The following is a 25,737-nucleotide window of genomic DNA, read 5'->3' as shown; positions in this document are numbered from 1 at the left end:
TTTTTATATTTTAAACTGAAATTCTGCTTTAAAACTAACCCAAACTAATATTATTTCCATTTATAGATATTTCTGAGACAAGCTATTCTATGTTTCTATATAGGCTGCAGTCACTAATGCTACCAAACATGGTTTATCACAAGAAGTAAATACTTAAGGCTTAGCATGACCATGCAAAACAGTTGATGTTAATGTTTAAACTGTGTTGTAGAGCCGGTGATGTAATCTCACTACTGATATCAGTATAGAACCGCTGCCTATAAGAAGAAGAATGGAGGGGTGACAGTGACACACTCCTCTGTGACCCTCTGGTAGAGAACAGACCTTCTTCTACAATGGCTTTCTCAGGAACCTATGAGCTGCAGTCAAAGGAGAACTTTGAGACTTTCATGAAAGCGATTGGTAAGAACAAACGTGTTCTTTAACGTCTATTATTATTGTTATTATTATTTATGCATTACCATTATTGGGAACCTGTGCTCTGTGTAAAAAGGATGCAGATGATATTGGTATACGGTAGGCATCTCTATTTTTGTGTCTGCCCTCAACCATGTAATGGCAACATGCACCTCTAAAGTTGGAGTTAAGGTCTCCCTCCCTTTGCATTCTTTGGCAGAGGTGGCAGAGGGTTCTGCCCGAGCTTGATGATGAGGATTGGGAAGATATTTGGGATCTTCCTTTTCGTCATTTGGTTTCCCAAAGAGACAAGCTAATTCACTTTAAAATTGGGCATAGGGCTTACTTTAATCTGCATAGGCTGCATACAATGAACCCTTTGATTTATCAGGAATGTTGGCGGTGTGATCACTCCCCTACTGACTTTTCGCTTGTTTTTTGGAGCTGCCCAGTTATAGTCAAATATTGGGAGGAGGTGATTTCTATTATCAATTCTATTGATAAGATTTCTTTGAAGCCTTCTGTAAGTCTGTTTATATTGGGGTTAGTGGAGGAATTGGTTCCCACGATGGCAGGAAGGACCATGCTTAGCATACTTCCTCTCTATGCCCTCAAGGCCATAACTATGTCTGGGAAGAAGTTTGCTCCTCCCTCCCTTTCCTTTGGGAAACATTTGGTCAATGTAAACCTTCCTTTGTATAAACATACCTATGTTAATAGGGGCTGTCTATAAAAATATGATAAAGTATGGTCTAATGTTTGGCTAACCCAACCACTGCTTCTATGTTAGATAAATCATAACACTTCTGTCATCCTCTATTTTTGATGTGTACAGTGGAGGTATGAGGTGATACTGGAGACATTCTCCTTTTATTAGCATGTCTGGTATTTATGAGAAGTTACCTTTTTAGGACTTGAGCCATACCTAGACCCACCATTGTCACCTAGATCCTGGAATATTTTATGCTGTTTTCATGACCCCTGTATGGATGTTTTGTTTTCTTTGTTCTGTATGATTGTACACTTGATATACTAATAAAAAAAGATATTAAAAAAGAAAAAAAAAGTTTGAGTTCCTCTGCCTGTGCTCTCTGACCAGTAGGCAGACTCATATTGTGATGGGACAAGCCACAGACTTTGGGCCTGGTCAAACTTGTCCACTGTCCTGGAGGAAAATGCAAAGATTTTACAGCATGAAAATTATTTTTAAATAGATATTTATTCTTACCAGGTTATTTGCATCTATGCTCTTCTGTTTAGAGTATTTTAAAAAGACATGTTTGCAAAAAGAGAAACCTCACCCCCTTTGGGGTTAATTTTGCTTTTATAATCCTCCTGCCTTGTCTGCTGGGTGGAGCCAAAAAAGCATATTTACCTGCCGAGTGAATCCAGCATTGATCTGCTGTTATTTGCTTATCCCCCCACTGTACTGTACATTGGGACCCGTAATGCCCTCTAGATTTTTGACATCATGGGGTGTCTCTTCTCGGTTCTTGCAGCTGACCCCTCCAGATCTGTCCTCCTCCAGCTGCTCTATGTACAGTAGGCAGATGCCTCCTGTAATATCTGACATGGATATCCCAGGAAGCATCTGGACTGGCGTAGAAGTCATTCTCACCTGGATGAAAATAGAGGGAGGGAGAAAGCATGTACAAAAACAAAAAAAGAAAATGTAAAAAAGATTTGTTGGGGGAAGGAAGACTTCAAAGATCTAAAAGTAGGTTGGTAAAGGTCTGCTTTAAAGTATATCTAAAGCCCAAACTTTTTTTTTTTATAAAAAACACAGCTCCAAGACAGCCTGTAGAGCCTGTAGCGATCCATACAAAATAAAGCCCCTGTTGCTTTTTTTTTCATCTATTTCCCTTTGGGAAATGTCATTCTACTTCTTCTACTATGGAAAAAAATCTTTCCAAAATTAGATCTTTTTGTCTATAAATTCCATTGAAATTTCAAAACAATATTTACAAAAGAAAGTTAAGTTCCCCCAATGAGCTGAAGTGTTTAAAACCTATAGTTTTGAAATTGGATGTTTCCGAGGACATACATGTACATGTATGCAATATGCAGGTACTGCAAAAAAATGGGACAATTTTGCAATAAGTATTTACTGATCATCATGCAGGAACTTTTGTGTTACAAAAACAACATGTGTAAAAGTAGGATCAGTAAAATTTTTACACCCATGTGAATTTACCCACAATTTTTTATTTTTTTTTTCCAAACAAATTTTTAACAGTTGGTGTATTATTCATTTGGGAAAGTCCATTAATTTCAAAATCGCACATTAAAAACAAATTGAATTTTGAAGTACTTTTGAATGACATTTATCAAGTCATTGACCATACTGAGAATTTTCACACAGATTTTCATACGAATTTTCAAACAAATGTTCATTTGAAAATCTTCTAGTGCGTGGCCAGCTTTAGACAGCTATAGAGGCTACAGAGAAGAGGAATGGTCTCTATCAGGGCACAGACATTAAACCTGACAAAGGTTCTAGGGCTTCCCCACTCCATCCAAAATGAAAAAGCTATATTTGATTTGCAAATCACAGTATAACTCATACTTTCCTCTCACATTAAAATATTTTAAATTGACTGGGCGCACATTCTATCAGCTATGCTGTATTCACATTTGCCTGTTATGGCATGTCCCTCTCTGACCATTTGTGAGAGAACGGGGAGATCATGGGTATCAGGTCCTTGTCTGGAAACATATGACATTGTGCCTTTTTAGTATAATGTCTTATATTGCTGAGTCTATGTTGTATTAATATTTACTGTGCCTTAATCATTGCATTCTTGCTATGCATATGTCAAACTCTGATTTGTTTGTATATTATCTATGCTGTTAATATCTAATAAAAATTTATTGAAACTAAAATATTTTAAATAGTTGGAAAGGAGAGAAGGAGTTAGACTTTAAGTCCCCATTCACATTAGGTCGCTCCGACTTAGGGGGCGACCTGTGAAGTCGCGTGCAGCGTGACTTCGGCGCGACTTGCACAGACTTCACATAATGGAAGTCAATGCAATTCGCCTCCAGGATGCCCCCAAGTAGTACAGGACCCTTTTTCTAAGTCGGAGCGACTTGTGTCGCTCCTATTAGAACGGCTCCTGTACTACACAGTGGGAGCGGGAGGACCGCGACTTGTCAGGCTGACAAATCGCCTGACAAGTCGGATCAATGTGAATGGAGTCTAAGTCAGTGTGTTTATCCAATTAATGAAAATAACTACCATAAATGTATCCCACACACATTCACATTATTAAAAAACACACACTCTCTAAAAAGAAAAAAAAAAAACAGACAAAAAGAAACAGTAGTAGTTAAAATCTATATGCTGCACATTTAACCACTTGTCGACCGCCCACCTGAGAGAGAAGGACGGTAAGCTGTTGTAAACAAATTTGTCTTCTGGCCCTTCTTTCAAATCTCCCCTGATTAGACCAAATGCGCCTACCGGGTTTTCTATATTCACCTGTCCAAGCAGCGTGGAACACTGATAGGTCATTTTCCATGATTTAAGTTCAGTGGAAGGTATCTGAGGAGTCACCTGGACTCCAGTGTCCCCTCCATGGGATCAGAGAACAAACAAAGGCCCAGGTGGATCCCAAGTTAGTTTGACTGTGGCTGGCAAGCGAGTGATCTCACCAAGCTTTAATATCCTCTCTTGAGAGCCAAGCTTCCACAATTTTCCCAGTTCTCCTTCAGGGGCTTTCTGCTCTTCCAGGGCATGCTGATAGGCCTGCTTCAGCTGAAGGTGAATGTTTCCTGCAGGCATGTGATTATTTATGGCAATGGGAATGAGTAACCTCCTCAATAGATCAGTGTTTGTCTCTATCAGTAACGAGCTCTGTTTTGATCTGGAAGGATGGGGGCACATGACTTTAAGGCTCCGTTCACATCTAGGCGTTTTGGGGCGTTTTTGGGGCGTTTTTCTGCTCTAGGATCAGCTCTCAAAACGCCCAACAAGACAAATCCTATTCATTTCAATGGCCCCTGTTCACATCTGAGCGTTTTGACGCTGTATACAAAACGCCCAACGCTCAAAAAAGTACATGAGCTTCTTTTTGGGCAGATTACAGGCGTTTTCCATTGATCTCTATTCAATCTAAAAACGCCTGCACGAAAATCGCGGTAAAAATCGCGGTAAAATCGCGGTAAAAACGCCGCAAAAATCGCAGTAAAATCGCGGTAAAAAACGCGCGAAAAACGCTACGCTCAGGTGTGAATGTAGCCTTAGTGTCAAAGCTTTCAGACTTCCCTACTACTGAGGAGCTGAAGGTTAATTAATCTGGACATACCCATCATAAGGAAACTTCTGTGACCCAATTCCCCAGATCTCCAGTTCTTCCAGCTTTCAAAGTGGTATGTGCTTTAGATACTTATAGAAGTCTCAGAATAATAATGTGACCTGTACTCCTGTATCCAACAGCGTTTTAGTGTATACACCTTCTACTTGGTTAAGATTATTGGCAAAGGGCTCACTAACGGATTAGGGAGTTTGTTTTGGGGCAGGCTCTGTGGTCCATACCTGTGCACTCTTCTCACCTTGTGCTTGTCTCTTTTAATGTTTCTCACTGGGCCTAACAGAACAGTGTGCATCGACCTTCCATGCCTGTTTGCCAGGGAGCAGATTACATGGATTGGTTTGTTTTTCAGAGGTGCAGCTAGGTGGCATTTTTTCTGCCCCCAGCTCCAGTGTTTGCATCAGTTTCCCTCTGGCTTTCTCAGGAACACATTCCATAACACTTTATAACACTGCAGAAGTCCATAACAACTTCTGCAATTAGATCTGGCACGTTCTCCCCACTAGGGCACTGTGCTCCGATGTGTGCTACTTTCCCACAACAGTTTAAGCTGCTGGAGTAGCTGCTGTCTGTTTCATCTTTGACAGGGACTTCTGCATATTTTAGTTTGAACTTCCAAAACTTGCCCTACTATCTCATGGACTTCACAGAAAGTCAGCTGTAGAGTGTATTACATTTGAGCTATCTGTGCTATAGCTTGAGTCAAAGTATCCATGGCAGTGGAAGGCCCCTCTCTCAAACGAGTTTCTGTATCTTCCACAGCCTGAGTGAAATAGGTGACTTCCCTGGGCTTATGTCCCTTGGATGCCTAGGGTCTCAGGGCCTTGGCAGATATGGGAGCTTCCTACTAATAAATCAATTTAGAATAAATAAGTGGATAATTTTGATCCCTGGCCCTGAGCTGAAACACGATGGGATCTAAAAACCGAGCCCCTTTCTAACAGGGCTTTGCTTGAACTCACTGTTTCTATTCCGCCTTTAAATATGATTTGGTGAAGAATTTTGTTCAGTTGCCGGATGTAGTCTGACAGCTTCTCTTTTCTTTTCTCTCTGATAGGTGTGTTCAAAAATATAAATTAAAGTGCTTGTTGCCCCAACACTTCATACTCCTGATATGTTCCTGCTGTACCATGCACTTGTATGCAAAAGTATCCTGCTCTCTTTGTATTGCTTCCTTTATGTGAAATCCCTGGTGTTCCTGCTAGTCCCGTAGCTTTCTTATTAGAAACTGACCACACTAAGCTGGAGAGCACACTGTGGTCAGTGCTCTAGCTATGCTAGGAACTCTGTGTACGCTCCTCCAATGACCACACTTTTCCTGACACGCCCCCACCATGGACAGCCATTCACTGTGCTGCTGCTTCTCCTCCTTCCAGCATTTATGGGAAAAAATGTATTTATTATGTTTTTTATATAAAGCGTTTTGCCTTTTATTTATATTTTAAACTGAATGGGTTGTTTTACAAGGTGATCATTTACAATCACTTTAACTATACAGTTTTCAACTCTCCCATGGATTTACCAAAGGGCCTCTAGACATTCAGAGATATCGCAACCTGGATTGTCTTGTTTTAAGTTTCTGATTACATCTGAGGCTTGGGCCCCTAAACTCTCAGTCACTATTTGTCTTTTAAAAGCGTCAACTACTTCCCGCTCCTCAACAGCTTGAATTGCTTGATTGTTCCAGCTGTCAAAGTCATCCTCCCTAGAAAGAGTGAGGGTCTTGCCAGAAAAGAATCCTAACTTGCAGTAACAATAACTGGTTGGCATGACAAGATTCTTTAGAAGACCTTCCACCAGCTTCCTGAGCTCGGTCACCAGAAAGACTAAAAGGCCCTCAGAAGAAGTTGACAGTGCCGTGGCGACTACTTCTGGGTCTGGTGTAGTTTGCCTGGAGCTCTCAGAATTGAATTTGGCCTGTTTATTTGGATCAGATGATCAACTTCCTCAGTCAGCTTGTCTCCTTGTAGGAACTCCTTTTTTCCATTCTGCCAGGATGTAAGTGTGAGAAGCACTTGGATTTGTCTTCACATCAAGGTTGAATTTCCACTGGCTGGAGACTAAGGCTACTAGTGTCTGTCAGGCTTGCTCTTTAGTCCACTCACCCTATGGTATATCAACCCCTACACACAGTTCTAGTTGGTTGTTTTGCTCTTGGCACCACTTGGCAGCTGCAGTAGGCTCCATGTTGACTTCTTATGGCTCGTTGGCTAGGTCACTGACAACTCAGAATAGAGGAATTACGGATGAGACCCCACATGTAGTGCTACTCCCTGGTAATGTTGAGACCTTTGTTCTTACCTAGATTCTGATAATAGTCTATCAACACAACTAAAAGCTAAGTTGCCTTTGGGCTTTTGCGATGAAGGAGCTAAGCCTAGGCCTCTTCAAAGTTAGTCTTCTGCAGGCTACCTTGGGGCCTTTAAAGACATTGACTCGCTTATAGGTGCTGGATAGTCCTGCACCTAATAAATTAGTTTTAATAAAATAATGGTGTCTTTATGGCAGTGGAGTGGGAGAGGCTATGTAATGAGTTAAAAAATAGGACTAGCGGTGTAGAGCACCCCTTGCTTGTCAAAGCCTCAAGGAGGAACAGACAGTGTGGTGAGCAATTTGGAGACGTGTGGAGTGGATAAGTGTCTTACTTGTTTTTTCACAGGCCTCAGATCCTCACTGTTTTCTATCAGCAGGTTTTCAGGTTAAGTGTATCGCTGGAGCTGCTCCTGCAGCAGTTTAGGAAGATCTATGGATTCAGCCAGGGCAGAAATCTTGCACAGGGCTCCTGTGTCATACAACACACAGAATGGATCCGTGCAAGGTACAGAGATTGGAGGAAAAACAGAGCTGCTGAGATGCAGAGAAGCTTTGTTATCCCTTACAGCACCTGTAAGAGTTAGTCTTGTAGGGAGATGGCTGTAGCTGCCCTGTTGAGGTTAGTGTGGCTGCAGAGGCTGTAGGGTAGGTTGATGGTGTCTCCTCTCTTTGGTTGCCTTTACAGAATACAGATTAAGGTCCCTGAGCAGTCCTAGAGTTCCGGAAATGCTTCATCAGCCCTGCTGCAGCTGGATGAATCCACACTGCCAGGTCAAGCACCCTTCATTTCCTTCACAGGTGGCACTGGTCAGGAGGTATCCAAAGAAGTTTACCATCAGGATCAAAAATGGAGCCTGGAACAGCGGTGCCACAGCTGGCCACCTGTGGGGTGCCATCGAGTGAGCCTCAAAAATGTTTTACCTTCTGTGTTGCAAGGTGGTGTTCTTCCTGGACTCCAGCACCAGTCAGTAGGCAGCCTATTTTGGAGGAATCAGGAAGGACTGCCATGGGGTGAGGGTTCTCCTTAGTTAGTGCTGATACCGGGGCACTTATATCACCTTGCGGGGAATTTTAGATAGACTTGAGAAGGGTTTCCTGTGTGGGTGATATAGGTCCAGAAGTAGTCTGGGTTACTTCACCAATACTGTTTTGAATACCCGAACAGGAAGGAAGCTATTGAAGTAAATACTGATGTGGTGCCACCTGGGTCTATATCAGCCGAAAGGGGTGTGACACAACACCACTGCTAGCAGCACTAAGGTACTGTAGAAAAGCCAACCAGTGCTAATTCCTCTGCGGTCCCTACCACCACTCCTAGGAATTATAAGGGTGAGGTTCAAGAAGGGAATAAGCCAATGCCCATATTGGATGCTGCAAAGAGCAGCATGTACATGCTTTGAGGGTCCTTTGGGGGCACATGTAAATAAAGAGCTTAGGGAGAAAGTCTGAAACATTGATATTTTTGTCCCTTTCACTACTGGAGCATTTTTCAATTGAAAAATGGGAAAAGAGTAAAGATAAAAGGGAGGAGGAAGCGGATAATGTGGGACCCACTGCATGTGCTGATACATGCAGGTGGACATGATGGTGTTTTTTTTCCCATGCACAGATTAGTTGGAGACAATAAACTCTTCTTTCTCTTACGTCCTCCGACAGTCGCCGCCCACTTCATATTCATCACCAATGGGGTTATGTCCTCTATTCCGTAGGAGTAGCTAGGCAACAGAATATGTTAGTACAAAGACTTTTAACATATCCCACCCCCAGGGGGTGGTCCCCTCAGTACATAACCCTCCACTTCCTGTATCCAACTCAGTTTCATTTGTCTAGCTGTCAGGAGTAGCTGGAAGTTTCTGTGCTGGGGCACCTTGTCTCAGCTCTCTTTCCTTTCTTTGGATTTTATTTGAGTTTTTTCTCTCTTTCTTGTTAGCTGTTATTTTACCAGCGTTAGTTAGTTCTTCGGAAGAAGAGGATCATGCGGGCTGCGTCTCGGGCTGACCCCCCTGGTAGCAGGCTGTGGGTCAGTGGTTTCTCAGCCCGCCATCGAGCGTTCAGTCAGGTATCGCTCCTGAGTTATCTGAACGACCCATCCCTGTTCCGTGCAGGGATGCTAGGTGAGGTGGCTACCTCACCGGACGCTGTGCGGTTTCTCAACCCACCTTCTGATGCGTCCTGGATGCGACTCTCCCTGCCTCATGTACAGCGGTTTGTTCGCCTGTGCGGGTCCCCCACGCCATGTAAGAGGTAAGTGCATTTATGTGGGGACCTGTCTGTCTGGGGGGTGTCAGTTTGGGACTGTGTACCTTGCCCTGTGTTCACACTATTACTGTTTCCCTATCTCTCACATTGCATGCTGTGGGCTGCAGGAGGGGGGGCTGGCTGCACTCTGTGTCAGTTTTCTGTCTGTGTGAACGGCTGTGTGCTGTGGGGCTTGAGTTTCTCATGCTTGGGGCACATTACAGCGCCGCTGCGGCGGTTTACCATGTTCCTTTTTTGGGCAGATGGTGTGTTTTACTTCACCCTCATGGGGTGTGGGAGCGTCGGTTTCGGCGCCAAAACGGCGCCATTTTGGCTGCGATCGCTCCGGCCGCATGTTTTACATGCATGGCGGCCATTTTCTTGTAGCCTCCATAGGCTTTAATAGAGCGCCCTGTATGCCAGCACTTCCTTTCCTTCAGGAGCACCGCAGGCAGCAGCAGCAGCACCGATCTCTCCAGGTTCATTTCTCTCTATTCACTGTATCCTGCCTTGGTATACTTGTCCCTGTGGGGGTCCCTTGTGTGGGGTGCTTAGTGTGAGTGGGCTACGATCGCAGCGCTCTCTTAAAGGGGCGGTCACCCATTTATTTTTGCTACTACAGGGGCATGGATTCTCAGGAATGCAAGTTTCCTGCCACTTTAGTGGGAAGCCAGGGGACTGCGGTTCCCCCCCCCCCGGGGGGATTTGGCTGCGATTGTGGCTAGCCTTGCGACTCAGGTGCAAATGCTGGTGGCTGCTCAATCCTCTAAAAGGCCCAGAGTTTCAATTTCCTCTGATTCAGAGGGTGATGGTACTGGGGCTGCTGTGGCAGAGATCTCCTTATCGGGGTCTCGTTCCTCCCCGGACCTTATAGGGTCAGAAATGGAGGCTGAGGTAGAGGGGGTTGATAATTCTCCCCCTGGCTCGTCTGAAGAGCTTGCACTCATGGATGAATTGGTTGCTTCTATCAAGCAAACTCTGCGTTTGGAGGAGGAAACATGTCCTCCAGCTGCCTTGGCGGCTTATGGGACGCAGAAAAGGCGCAAATCATCGCAGATGTTTCCATGCACTGATGATTTTCAGCGCGATGTGAAAGAACAATGGCGTAATATACGCAAACCTTTTTGCTGTACCAAGTAGGTTTAAGCTGCGCTATCCTTTTACGCCCGCTACTGATGAGCGTTGGTGTGTCCCACCTCCGGTGGACCATGCGATAGCAGTTTTGAACAAGTCCACTGCGATTCCTGCTGAAGACACCCCGGTGTTCCGGGATGCCACGGACAAGAGGATGGAGTCCCTTGCCCGTCATACCTATTCTATTATGGGTTCTATGTTGAAAGCTTTATTTGCTTCACTTATGGCGGCCCGGGCGGTCGCGAGCTGGACGCAGGTGCCTAGGCGTGTCCTGGTGGCTGATTCTGCCCCCCAGGCGACTTTGGATATGGTGGATCAAATCCACCAGGGTGTCATGTTACACAGTGTGGCGGGTTATCTCGCCGCCTGGTTTGGTTGAAGTGTTGGTCTGTGGATCAATCTTCACGTAAGACCTTGGCCAATCTGCCTTTTGATGGTTCTCGCCTTTTTGGCGAATCCCTGGATGCCCTAATTAAAGGGGTCACGGGGGGTAAGAGCACGCTCTTACCTCAATCCCACAAGACTAAGACGGCTCCTGGAAAAAAGAATGCTTTCTTTCGGCCCCCCCAGGGGTCCTTTCGTGCCTTTCGGTCACACTATAGGGGCAAGCCGTCCAAGGGTCAAGGCTCCCACAAGAAGCCGTGGGCAGGTAAGCAAAAGTCCGGCCAATCCGGTTCTGCGGCCCACAACAGTGCGGCCTGAAGGGGCGCCCTCACCCGAATCAGGGGTGGGGGGACGCTTGCTCGGTTTCCCTCAGCCATGGCTGTCCCGGATTCGGGACAGGTGGGTTCAGGAAATCGTTCGATCTGGCTACAAGATCGAGTTTCTCTCTCGGCCGGAGAGCAGATTTTTTCCCTCAAATCTTCTGTTATCCCCGGAGCGTTTGCGGGACCTGCATCTAGCGGTGCAGGACCTGAGGGCTCAGGGAGTGGTGGTCCCGGTGCCTCATCGGGACAGATTTCGAGGGTTCTATTCCAATCTGTTCACCGTGCCCAGGAAGGAGGGCAAGGTGCGTCCGATTCTGGACTTGAAGGCGCTGAACCGCTTTGTGCGGGTGCGCAAGTTCCGCATGGAATCCCTGCGGTCGGTGGTGGCTGCCCTGGTTCCGGGGGAGTTCATGGTTTCCATCGACTTGAAGGATGCGTATCTTCACATCCCGATTTTCGAGGGTCACCAGAGGTACCTTCGATTCGCCATAGCGGAAGATCATTACCAATTTGTGGCGTTGCCTTTTGGTCTCGCCTCGGCTCCGAGGGTGTTCACCAAGGTGCTGGCACCGGTTCTGGCTTTGTTGAGGGCCCAGGGCATTTCGGTTCTGGGGTATCCGGACGATATTCTGGTTCGGTCTGCGACCGGCCAGAGTCTGGAGAAGGATCTGTCCGTCACGTTGCAGACTCTGCAGGAGTTTGGTTGGACGATCAATTTTCCAAAGTCGACATTGTGCCCATCGGTTCGGATTTCTTACCTGGGTATGATTCTGGACTCTGTCCAGGCGAAGGTCTTCCTGCCGGAAGAAAAACTCGCAGCTCTTCAGGAGGCAGTCAGGTCCCTCAGGGACGTTCCATCTTCGTCCATTTGGACGTGCATGCGGTGTCTGGGATTGATGGTCTCGGCTTTCGAGGCGATTCCCTTCGCCCAGTTTCACACACGGGATCTCCAAGCGGAGATATTGTCCAAGTGGGACGGGCGTCCGCAGTCTCTGGATCTCCAGATGTCATTGAGTTCTCAGACCAGAAGGGATCTTCTGTGGTGGCTTCAATCCCCCTCAGTATCGGGGGGCAAGTCTTTTCGTCCCCTTTCGTGGACGATGATCACCACGGACGCCAGCCTGTCGTGTTTGGTCGACGGAGGAATCCTCCCTTCCGATCAACGTTCTGGAACTGCGAGCGATACTCCTCTGTCTTCGTCGTTGGACGGACAATCTTCACGGCTGCCCGGTTCGGGTGCAGACGGACAATGCCACGGCGGTGGCTTACATCAATCACCAAGGGGGCACCAGGAGTGCCCGGGCGGCTCGAGAAGTGGCCGCGATTCTGTCTTGGGCCGAGACGCATGTCCCGGCAATATCGGCAGTTCACATTCCGGGGGTGGAGAATTGGCAGGCGGATTATCTGAGCCGCCAGACCCTGGACCAGGGGGAATGGTCCCTTCACCCGGCTGTCTTCCAGATGTTGTGCGCGAGGTGGGGTCTTCCGGAGGTAGACCTGTTCGCGTCTCGTCTGAACAACAAAGTACCACGGTTCGTGGCAAGGACGCGCGATCCTCGGGCAGACGCGTCGGACGCGTTGGTTGCCCCGTGGCATCAGTACCAACTGATGTATGCGTTCCCACCGATTCAATTGCTGTCCAGGTTCCTTCGCAGGTTACACGCGGGACCGACCACGGTGATTCTTGTGGCACCGGACTGGCCTCGCCGGTCCTGGTACGCAGACCTCGTAAATCTCGCAATCGACGCCCCGTGGCGTCTGCCTCTTCGAGAAGATCTTCTGTCGCAAGGACCGATCTTCCATCCTGCTTTACAGTCGCTGGCTTTGACGGCCTGGCTGTTGAAACCGAGGTCCTGAAGAACAGGGGTCTTTCCCCTGAGGTCATTCACACCTTAATAAATGCGAGGAAGTCTTCCTCGGGGAAGGTTTATTACCGTACTTGGAAGGCGTATTTTGCCTGGTGCGAATCCAGGGGTTTCTCTCCTGACACTCTCCCGACTGTCGGAGGACGTAAGAGAAAACGGAATTTTTGTAAAATCTTACCTGTAAAATTCCTTTCTCTGAGTCCTCCGACAGTCGCTGCCCCCGCCCCTCTTTTGGGGTTTTGATGTACTCTCTACTGCTATTCCACTGAAACTGAGTTGGATACAGGAAGTGGAGGGTTATGTACTGAGGGGACCACCCCCTGGGGGTGGGATATGTTAAAAGTCTTTGTACTAACATATTCTGTTGCCTAGCTACTCCTACGGAATAGAGGACATAACCCCATTGGTGATGAATATGAAGTGGGCGGCGACTGTCGGAGGACTCAGAGAAAGGAATTTTACAGGTAAGATTTTACAAAAATTCCGTTTTTTGCATGTCTGGGAAATGTTTCCAGACATCATGGTAGTCTGGTCGGAAAAGGTTCCCAGGTTGAAGTGACAACTAATTATTGATTGAGCTATTCTAAATAAACCCTGAGTCAAATTTAATCAAGCACTGTCAAAATGTATCCACCATCAACAGGTGGTATTACAGTTCATCACTGTCTGCCGCCAATTTTTATGATAACGATGTTCATTTAAATGAAGTAGGCCTTAGCCCCTGTTCACGTTGGCATGATTTGAAATGCGATTTGACAGGTCAAATCACAGACTATTGCGGGCAATGGCACCACCCCAATCGGTCGATTTCCAAAAATAGTTCCTGCACTACTTTTGGTGACTTCGGGGGCGACTTCAATAGACATCCGTGCATGAACCCACATAAATGTCTTTCAAGTCGCCCCCAAAGTCGGACTGAAATGCGGCTTTGAAATTGTGCGAGTTCAGATGAAGTTGAATGATTTCAAAGCTGCTATCATTGTAAACAAGGGCTCAAGGTCTTCAATTTTGAGTTTCAGGAGGGTCTGCAGCAAGCCCTGCAGTTGTGGTGGGGCATTCAGAATTGTGTGGTCAATTTCTGAATGCTGTAGCAAGTCCTTGATAGTGCCAGAGATCCTTGGTATTGTTTGGACAAGTGGTTTAACCTTAATGGTCACAAATATGTATGATAATGTGGTTTTCATGAAGGGTGTACTTACTAAGGTTTATTTCAGGTGAATAATGGTGTAAGAATACCTGGTATGTACCCGAGGAGTTGGTTGTAGCTGGCTACTGGCTAATATGTTTTTACAATGGAACATGATATTCCAGGTGAATAAAGGTGTAAAAATTTCTGGTGTGTACCCACCGAGCTGGTTGTAGATGACTGGTGGCTGGTACAGGTTTACAGTGAAACATGTTTTTGGGTGGCACTGTCAAGGACCTTGTATTAATGGTCAAATCAATTTTCTTGTATGTTTTTAAAGAATTGGTGTAAATCATAGAATTGTTATTATCCTGTTACTTACTAAAATCTGTGGCCATAATACTCCAATGAAAATTATTTGTGTCATATTGTATTATTTATGAAGTTTCATCACTTCAATGCCATGCACTTTTACACCCCTCCTGCCCAGGCCAATTTTAAGCTTTCAGTACTGTCTCACAATTAATGACAATTGCAACACTGTACCCAAACACAATTTTTATCATTTTCTTCACACAAATAGAGCTTTCTTTTGGTGGTATTTATTCACCACTGGGATTTTTTTTTATCTTTTGCTAAATAAACAAACATATTTTTCTTTGTTTCTGTTATAAAATTTTGCAAATAAAAATTTGCTCTTCATAAATTTAGGCCAAAATGTATTCTGCTACATTTCTTTGGTGAAAATAACCTAAATCGGTGTATATGATTTAGTCTGTAGGAAAATTATAGAGTCCACAAACTTTGGTATACAGTATATCTGAAAATCAATCATTCCTGATGTACTGACAACCTATCTCATTTCATGAGGCCCAAAAATGTCAGCACAAAAATCCCCCAAAGAACCCCTTTTTGGAAAGCAGACAGTCCAAAGTATTTAGTAAGAGGCATGGCGAGTTTTTAGAAGTTGTAAATTTTGTCATAATTTTTTGGAAAAAGAAGAAATGTTTGCATTTTTTTACATACTGTCACCAGTGCAGTTCAGTGTCATCATATACAGTGCTGTATTTTGGCCTAGGCCAACAAGGCCCAGGCCTAGGGCGGAACTTTGCAGGGGGCAGCAAAAAAGGCACCCCCCTCCACCTGAGACTCTATTGGCCACTGGTTGCTAGAGCCGCCTGTCTCACCCCCTCTCTCTCTCTCTCTCTCTCTCCCTCACCCCTCCTCTCTCTCTCCCTCTCTCACCCCCTCTCTCTCTTTCTCCCTCTCTCACCCTCTCTCTCTCACCCCCTCTCTCACCCTCTCTCTCTATCTCTCTCATCCCCCTCTCTCTTTCTCTCTCATCCCCCTCTCTCTCTCTCATTCCCCTCTCCCTCTCGTCCCCCCTCTCTGTCTCACACCCTCTCATCCCCTCTCTCTCTCTCATCCCCCCTCTCTCTCTCTCATCCCCCCTCTCTCTCTCTCATTCCCCTCTCTCTCTCACCCCCCTCTCTCTCTCACACCCTCTCATCCCCCCTCTCTCTCTCTCATCCCCCCTCTCTCTCTCTCATTCCCCTCTCTCTCACACCCTCTCATCCCCTCTCTCTCTCTCTCTCTCTCTCTCTCTCTCTCATCCCCCTCTCTCTCTCTCATTCCCCTCTCTCTCTCATCCCCTCTCTCTCTCCCACACCCTCTCATCCCCTCTCTCTCTCTCTCTCTCATCCCCCCTCTCTCTCTTATCCCCTCTCTCTCATCATCTCTCTCACTCTTTGATTTCCCGCTCTCTCTCTCTCACCCCCCCTATTTCTCTTTCCCCCCTTTCTTTCACCCCCCCTCTCTCCCTCCCTCCCTCACCCACCCCCCCTCTCTCTCTCCCTCACCCTTCTCTCTCTCCCACCCCCTCTCACCCCCCCCCCTCTTTTGAGATCTCAGGGGTTCATGCCGGGACTTGTAGACCTTCAATTTTGGAGGAAGTCACATCCGTTAAGAAAGGAGTGGGGCAAATTTACATAGCGGGGGAGCGCCCAATTTTAGTCTTGCCTAGGGCAGCACAAAACCAAAATACACCACTGATCATATAACTAGTATGACAATTAATTTTTTCGTTTTTTTTTTTTTTTTCTACACACTGTGACCAGAGCAATACAGTATAATGTTACCATAGTAACATTATACTACTCTGGGGAAGTGATCAGTATTTTTTTATTAATTGCTATAAGCAAACATTTTACTTATTAAAATTGATTAATTCAGTTTGTTTTGTTGTGATTAGCTGTGACTGGGTACAGTTAATCACATGGTACAGATGGGCTGTGATAAGCCCTGTCTGTACCATGTGATCATTGTGACCAATCACAGCTAGCACCATAATTGTACTCAATAGATGGCATGAAAGGATGCCATCCATTGTTTACAATTGTCATGTGATCTGCTTTCATTGATCACAGCGGTCACAGAGTATCTGCAATGGGCCGTTTCCACTGTTCAGTCATCAGCTGTGTCAGATTGGGCCACAGCCATCTGCGAGTCACAGAGATGTATAGTAACTAAGTAGAACTACTTCACTACTGTACTTAAGTACCGAAAGGCGGTATCTGTACTTTCCAGGAGTAGAATCTTTTTCTCCTACTTCCATTTTTACTTCACTACATTTTTTCAATGATTTCAATACTTCTACTCCAATATTTTTTTTGTGCTGCATAGTTACTCGTTACTATTATAAAAATTACCACTGCCAGAACAGTAGATGGCAGGTTTCATGAAGCTCAAAACATGTGTATTATCAGCGCATACGAAAATAAATGCTACTGTATGTATAAATAATTTGAAATAATAAAAAACAATATGATGTTCATACTTTTGACTTCTTTCTTTAATAACTACAGAACACAAGTACTTGTACTTTTACTTTCAATACTTGAGTAGCAATTTTTCTTCAAAACTACTGTTACTTTTACTTTCAGTACTTGAGTAGCAAAATTAAAAAAAAACTACTTGCAATACTTAAGTACAAAAAATGTTGAATACTTTAGTACTTCTACTCAAGTCACTTTTTGATCGAGCACTTCAACTTCTACTCAAGTCACTTTTTGATCAAGCACTTGTACTTTTACTCAAGTATGGGTTTCGAGTACTTTATACAACTCTGGCGAGGCACAATCCGGGAGGCCGTCGTATAGCAAAATGACAGCAGATTGGAAACTGGTTTGGTTTTAATGTTCAATATCACCCCACCCCTCAGCCCTACCCAGGTCAAGGTTTAGCCACCAGACCCTTTCACTACCTAATGCAAAGAGTCCTGTTGAAGCCAGGCTGTTGACAATGACCATTCCACGTGTCCGTGAGTTACACCAGCCTTTCTCAACCAGGATTATTTGGAACCCTAAGGTTGTTAGGTCTTCCATAAGAAAAAAAACTATGTCTGCCTTTCAGATAAGTAACCACTGTCAAAAATGCTATTTTTACCTGAAGGGGGAATTCTTCACACTGACCAAAAATGTAAGGAGCTTTCTTCCCAATGACCATCATGCTAATGTACATTAGATATAGTACAGCATAATTATTAGCAGGGGTTTCCTGAAAATATGTTTTTTCAAGGGTTCCTCAGTGTTAAAAGGCTTGAGAAAGGCCAAATTATACTTAATAACTATTCTACCTACAGTTTATTTCATAGCAAGCTAAAACAGCTGCATATGTGCTTGCTGCTCCCCTGGATGACCTGTTCCCACAATCTCCCGCATACCAGCACCAACAGGTTGCAGTGTTTTGGCACCCCTGAAGCAAGCCTGAAATACATGTGTGGCCAATGCCAGTTTGAATGCATACTTGTGGGCTGATTTGTGGTTTCTGAAAAAAAAGCACAAAAGAGTGTTTTACTGATTTCAGGGGTTCCTGATGATGTAATCCAGAAATTTAAAGATCTAAAGACTACCACAGAAATCGTTCAGACTGGAAATCATTTTGTGATGACAGTGACCACCGGGCCCAGTGTCCTACGCAATGAGTTCACAATCGGTGAGGAGACTGAGATGGATTCACTGACTCATGGGAAAGTTAAGGTAAGAACACCAATAGGAGGAGTTGTTAGAGGATGAAATGATAATGTTAACTTATAGTTTAAATTAAAGCTGATCATCAGTATAAGAAGAGTGTACTGGAACCTTTTTAGAAACACAGTATTGTATCTGCTACAGAAGGGAGCACACACATGGGAGGAACATACAAACTCCTAGCCTATAATGACCTTGTAGGATTCAAACCAATGAATTCAAAGCTTAACATAAATGACAGAGGATCTCAGAATGAGGAACATACAGATGATTGATAGCTCAGCCACCTCCATTAATAAATCCTGTGTTATTCATGTTATTCATAGAAGCTGTAGTATAGCTTTCACAAATGGTGAATCTGGCAGGAGAGGGCAGGCATAGTGGGTCTTTCTTGATGAAAGCTTCTGACAGCCCTTTAGTTGTATTAAATCAGATGTGTGCAATCAGCGCCACCTATAAATACTTTTCTATTTTTATTTTTATTGTAACTCCTACACTAAAGCCCCGTACACACGCGTCGAAATTCGGCAGGGAATTTTCGTCTGACGACCGATCTGCCGATTTTTGGCTTGTTAGTATGATGCTTCCAACAACCGACTCCGACTTTTCGGCCGAAAAAAATCTGGTGTGCAGGCTATAAAATTTTTGTCCGCCATCAAAACATGTCCGATTTTCGTGCAGTCAGTACAGATTTCGACGGGGAAAAATCTAATGAGCAAGTCTGGGCATGTTCAGAGAAGAAAGAACACTAAGAAAGCAAACCAACACATGACATCACTTCTGAAGTAGAATTTTGTCAGGCGAGAAAATTTGTGGGCAGTCTAGGCACATTCCAACCAACAAAACACAACTTGGACAAAAGTCGGACGATCGGTCGGCCGATAATCGTTGCGTGTGTACTAGGCTTTAATGATCAAACAAAATACCTATATGTCAAACTCTGTGTTCAGTAGCTGCTGAACACCTATTAGTGATTTCACCACACTAAGTAATAATCAATATATAAACATATGGTGCAGCGCTGCTGAATATTCAATACTGTGAAAAACTCCTAATAAATCACAAAAGACAATAATATTAAGTGAATAAACATATAAATGTGTGAAGTGAAAGTCCTTTATATATATATATTCCACCGCCGTGCTCAAATCTTCTTAACCACTTTACCACTAAGACTCCATTCACACTACCGCGACTTGTCAGGCGACTTGTCAGGCGACTTGTCAGCCTGACAAATCGCGGTCCGTCGCGGTCCATGCAGTGCTACAGGACCCGTTCTAATAGGAGCGACACAAGTCGCTCCGACTTAGAAAAAGGGTCCTGTACTACTTCGGAGCAACCTGGAGCGACTTGCATAGACATTCATTTTATGAAGTCCGTGCAAGTCGCGACGAAGTCGCGGTGCACGCGACTTCCCAGGTCGCCCCCGAAGTAGTGCCGCTTCAGTGTGAACCGGCACTTAGCCTATTAGCCTATTTTTGACACTTTTTGTTTACAAGTTTAAATCAGTATTTTTTGCTAGAAAACTACTTAAAACCCCCAAACATTATATATATATATATATATATACAGTGGGTACGGAAAGTATTCAGACCCCCTTAAATTTTTCACTCTTTGTTATATTGCAGCCATTTGCTAAAATCATTTAGGTTCATTCTTCTTCCTCATGAATGTACACATAGCACCCCATACTGACAGAAAAACACAGAATTGTTGACATTGTTGCAGATTTATTAAAAAAGAAAAACTGAAATATCACATGGTCCTAAGTATTCAGACCCTTTGCTGTGACACTCATATATTTAACTCAGGTGCTTTCCATTTCTTCTGATCATCCTTGAGATGGTTCTACACCTTCATTTGAGTCCAGCTGTGTTTGATTATACTGATTGGACTTGATTAGGAAAGCCACACATCTGTCTATATAAGACCTTCCAGATCACAATGCATGTCAGAGCAAATGAGAATCATGAGGTCAAAGGAACTGCCTGAAGAGCTCAGAGACAGAATTGTGGCAAGGCACAGATCTGGCCAAGGTTACAAAAAGATTTCTGCTGCACTTAAGGTTCCTAAGAGCACAGTGGCCTCCATAATCCTCAAATGGAAGACGTTTGGGACGACCAGAACCCTTCCTAGAGCTGGCCGTCCGGCCAAACTGAGTTATCGGGGGAGAAGAGCCTTGGTGAGAGAGGTAAAGAAGAACCCAAAGATCACTGTGGCTGAGCTCCAGAGATGCAGTCAGGAGATGGGAGAAAGTTGTAGAAAGTCAACCATCACTGCAGCCCTCCACCAGTCGGGGGTTTAATGGCAGAGTGGCCCGACGGAAGCCTCCCCTCAGTGTAAGACACATGAAAGCCCGCATGGAGTTTGCTAAAAAACACCTGAAGGACTCCAAGATGGTGAGAAATAAGATTCTCTGGTCTGATGAGACCAAAATAGAACTTTTTGACCTTAATTCTAAGCGGTATGTGTGGAGAAAACCAGGCACTGCTCATCACCTGTCCAATACAGTCCCAACAGTGAAGCATGGTGGTGGCAGCATCATGCTGTGGGGGTGTTTTTCAGCTGCAGGGACAGGACGACATGGTTGCAATCGAGGGAAAGATGAATGCGGCCAAGTACAGGGATATCCTGGACAAAAACCTTCTCCAGAGTGCTCTGGACCTCAGACTGGGCCGAAGGTTTACCTTCCAACAAGACAATGACCCTAAGCACACAGCTAAAATAACGAAGGAGTGGCTTCACAACAACTCCGTGACTGTTCTTGAATGGCCCAGCCAGAGCCCTGACTTAAACCCAATTGAGCATCTCTGGAGAGACCTAAAAATGGCTGTCCACCAACGTTTACCATCCAACCTGACAGAACTGGAGAGGATCTGCAAGGAGGAATGGCAGAGGATCCCCAAATCCAGGTGTGAAAGACTTGTTGCATCTTTTCCAAAAAGACTCCTGGCTGTATTAGATCAAAAGGGGGATTCTACTAAATACTGAGCAAAGGGTCTGAATACTTAGGACCATGTGATATATTTCAGTTTTTCTTTTTTAATAAATCTGCAACAATGTCAACAATTCTGTGTTTTTTTTTTTTTTTTTAGAAAAGACTCTGGAGAATAAAATGGCGGTCATTGCAATATTTTTTGTCACGCGGTATTTGCACAGCGGTCTTTCAAACACCATTTTTTTGGAAAAATTACGAAAAATCACATTTCACTGCATTTTAAAAAAACTAAACAGTAAAGTTAGCCCATTTTTTGTATATTGTGAAATATGATGTCACGTCGAGTAAATAGATACCCAACATGTTATGGTTTAAAATTGCGCACACCCGCGGAATGTCGATAAACTACGGTCAATAAAAAATCTCCATAGGCGACACTTTAAAAATTTTTAACGGTTACCAGTTTAGAGTTAGAGTGTAGCTCTTTTTTTTAATTATTGCTCATGCTCTGGCGATCGCAGCAATACCTCACATATGTGGTTTGAACAGCAATTTCATTTGTGGTGCGACTTCTATATATGTTTTCTTTCGTGCGCGAGCTAAAGGCAACGGGGGCCGCTACATTTTTTTTTTCCTATTTATTTTATTCTTTTTTTTCATTTTAACACAGGTTTTAAAAAAAAAAAAAAATAAAATCTGATCACTTTTATTGCTGTCACAAGCAATGTAAACATCCCTTGTGACAGCAATATGCAGTGACAGGTACTCTTTATGGAGGGATCGCGGGTCTAAAAGACCCTAAACCCCTCCACTACACTTCCATGTATTCAAAACGCCGAAAACTGCATTTTTGAATACTGTCACTTATTGAATCTACTGCCTTTAGCAGCAGAGTAACCCGGACGTGACGTCATGGACGCCGCCTCCGGGTTACGTCATCGGAGATCAAAGCCGTTTCCGGCTTTGATCGGGACTCCATCCAGCCGGCGGACATTCCGGCTGGATGCTCGGGTCTACTGGTGGGACGGGAGACCAGGCAAAGCCGCGGAAGGCAGAGGGAGGGGGGATATCCCCTTCCGCTCGCCGTGGTAACGATCGAGCGGCTCCCGAGCGGCATCGGTCATTACCGTCGGCTTTAAAAAATGGTACCAGGATGATGCCTCTCGCTAGAGGCATCACCCCGGTACAACCACGCAAAGTCAGCCGACGTAGGTCTACGTCGCTAGACGTTAAGTGGTTAAAAAAATGAATTGGTGCCACCACTAGGTGAATTGAACGCTCACCTCACTTCTGTTAATAAAAGACTTATTTCACAACTCCCACCATTCACTCTGAGATGGAAGTAAAACTTCCTTCCTTAGATCCAGTACTCCCGTCTGGGCCAATAATCCTCACACGGACCACATGTAACACAAAGGCAACTCTATAGTGCTCTCCATTTAAATAATTTTTTAAGATGTCCCAAAAAAAATTCACTTACAAGAAATCAGATTAAAAAAAGCATATATAAATCACCAAACGATCGTCAGACTGCATACCACACCATTCCGTTTTCAGCAGCTGCGTGACGTCCTGGGCTAAACTCCTCCCTCCTATACGCGTATCGCCATTGGATTGGCTTCTTCAGTAGGATGTATTAACCCCTTATGGCACTGGAAGATTACAGCAGCGGGGGTTGGGAGGAGAACAAGAATCAGAACAAGGGACTCATCATACTAACTATAGGTTATTTCCTTTGTGCTGATTCTTTATATCATTGATTTTAGCTAAACATAGGCTTTAGGCAACTCTACAGATTACCTTGTGCTCGGAAAGGTTTATGCCCCTTGTGTATATTCATTTGTTTTTAATTGTTGTCTGTGAAAATCAGTTATATTCATTCTGTTACTTTAAAAAATAAATCTTTATTGAAAATTAAATGTAAAAAATCACGAACATGTACTATTTTATTTTTTTTTGTTTTTCCCAGACTGTCGTTAATCTAGTGGATGGCAAGCTGGTTGTGCAGCTTAAGGATGTCCACTCTGTTACTGAAGTCTCTGGAGATGTTCTCAGGAGTGTAAGGATAATGTGATTCTTTTAACTGAATACCAATACACATGGATCACGCATATAAAGCAGTCTGGCCTTATTCATTCAAGTGCCTGCAGGGGGAACGGCCTGTAGCAACCAATGTGAAACAGGAGTGGATTGCCCAACCAATAAAGGGAGTTATGGTCAAAAATATGTACCTTTCTCACAAAGGAATATGGAATTACGCATTGTCAATGTACACGTTCCATAGTTTTCCTATATTAGGTCACACTTAAAGCTGAACACCAGTGAAAATAAAAACTGACCTTTACAGTGCTGCTCCTCCTGAAAGTGTTCATGTAAACTTTTTTCTTAATTTTTTGATAGAGCAAGGGAGGGTCAGGGTTTTTTTTTTGCCATCTGTGTCCCATTGAGAGGCTTTGAGTAGGATGAACAGACAAAGCAGTTATACTTACCTTATTTTTCCCAGATGCATGACCGGTACCCTGAAGCCACTTCTGTTCACTGCTCCATTGGTCAGAGGAGCCCTGATGTCGTCATGCACAATGCAGGACCATCAGATGGACAGTGTGTGTTGGGGGACATGCACCAACACAGCTGTCAAAAAGCTAAGCTGAAACATCGATCTCTCTTTTCGTCGAGTGCATCCACTCCCTCCGCAGTTAGAAAGCACTCCCTAGGAGCACACTTAACCCCTTAATCACCCCTGGTGTTAACCCCTTTCCTTCCAGTGGCATTTATACAGTAACAGTGCATTTTTTTTTTAGCACTGATCACTGTATTGGTGTCACTGATCCACAAAAAGTGTCACTTAGTGTCAGATTTGTCGCAGTCCCAATGTTTTAGTCCCGCTAAAAATCGCTGATCGCCGCCATTACTAGTTAAAACTATAAAAAAAAAAAAAAAAAAATCCATAAATGTATCCCATAGTTAGTAGATGCTATAACTTTTGCGCAAACCAATCAATATACACTTGTTAGGATTTTTGTTAGAAATAATATGTAGCAAAATACATAATGGCCTAAATTAATGAAAAAATTTTGATTTTTAAAATGTTTTTATTGGGTATGTTTCAAAGCCGAAAGTAAAAAAATATTGTTTTTTTTTTTTTTCCAAAATTGAGGTTCTTCTTTTGTTTATAGCGCACAAAAATAAAAACCACAGAGGTGATCAAATACTATCAAACGAAATCTCTATTTGTGGGGAAAAAGACATTCTTTTTTTTTTTTTTTGGTAAAGCGTCCTGGAGCTGAAGTGGTTAAAAATAGCACCCAAGAATTAAAGAGAAAATTCATTGCCCAGATTTTTTTTTTTTTATTTTTATTTACTTGTACAGAGTGGGATGCCTTTTTTGCTGTGGCACCTGGCTACAGCGTATTTTTGCCCATTAGGATGCATTAGAGAAAACACCCCTAGGGGTGCTTAAGTTTTGCTTTAGGTAAATTCCTGGGGAGAAAATTTTTGCTAGGCCTTATGACCTCCTTGTCTGAATATAAACTGTAAAAGAGTTGCTGTTAACAAATAATCTGCAATTGGATATTATTTTTTCTTTCAGGTTTTGACCTACAATGGAATTGTCTACAAGACATTCAGCAAGAAACTCTCCTAGAGGGACAAGCTTTAATGGTTCAATGGTTAACAAAATAAAATAAAAATCATTATAAAAAAAAAGAAAACTGTCTCCTTTGGCCTAACTATCAGGAAATGTTTAAACACATGTCCGCTGGAGGGCTGTTTTAAATAGTCACTCATACTATTTTTATTATTTTTGGGTGGAATGTGCAGTATTTTGCCCCTGCTGAGCCTTCACTGCTGTCTGAGATTCCAGCTGGGAGTCTTTGTCCAACCCCAGCACTGCGCCAACAGGTTTAAAGTGATTGTAAAGGTTCTTTTTTTTTTTTTAATAACAAACGCCATACCTGCTGTATGCAATCGTTTTTCTCTTCTGGACCCCCCACTGGTCTTCTGGGCTCCTCCTCTTCTCTGCGTGCCACCATAGGGTTATGTATGTTTACAAAGTTTTAGGTATAACTTTACAGGCATCTGCAATACATAAGGAAGCAATATGGAAGGTACAATGAATGTGAAACATGAAAGTTTGCTTGGATTTGAAGTGGGACAGATAGTTTCTTGGACCAACCATTACACTTGCACCATCCGTATCAAGTGCCATACTAGTTTTCCGGAGGATACTATCTTCCACAAAACAACATTTGCTCAGCATTAGCCTCAGTGGGGCAGTAGAACTGATACTGGGTTTTACCAACATCTTCATCAAAATAAATAACCATCATGGCCAATTTTTGCTTGTTGCTTTGTCTGCAGATTCAGCAATCGGAAATGAAAAGTGATAACATGCACGTTTTTGGCACAACACTTCTTTATTGCACTTTGCAATGTTTTTGATTAGCATGGACCCTTTTGTATGCTTACAATTGACTGATTTTGCTATTATGGAGTATGAAAAACTAGTCAGCCATGCTATTGGTAAGATAATCTAACACGTTTTTTTGAAGCAATAGACTTGTGTTTTGAACGTGCAGCGTGACTATGGACATCACAAACACCACCATGTGCTATGCTGAACAATTTTTTGCACCACATCCACTTTGCATTTTGCTTTGATTCAGCATCTGCTGTTAACC

At 43.8% G+C, this 25,737-nt stretch overlaps 1 protein-coding gene across 1 annotated transcript; it reads left to right on the top strand.

Moving 5' to 3' along the window:
* Positions 1 to 309: 309 nt before the first annotated feature.
* LOC309566412 (fatty acid-binding protein, liver-like) lies at positions 310 to 24,748 on the top strand. The gene is made up of 4 exons (XM_082271558.1): positions 310 to 402; positions 17,957 to 18,129; positions 23,028 to 23,117; positions 24,648 to 24,748. The coding sequence occupies exons 1-4, from the start codon at positions 336 to 338 to the stop codon at positions 24,699 to 24,701; spliced, it is 384 nt and encodes a 127-aa protein (XP_082127684.1). The 5' UTR covers positions 310 to 335; the 3' UTR covers positions 24,702 to 24,748.
* Positions 24,749 to 25,737: the final 989 nt, after the last annotated feature.

Source organism: Pelophylax lessonae (assembly GCF_965119305.1).
Source record: "Pelophylax lessonae genome assembly, chromosome: 1".
NCBI classification, from domain to species: domain Eukaryota; kingdom Metazoa; phylum Chordata; class Amphibia; order Anura; family Ranidae; genus Pelophylax; species Pelophylax lessonae.
The sequence above is the reverse complement of the archived record's forward strand: the minus strand, read 5'-3'. Positions and strand labels throughout refer to the sequence as shown.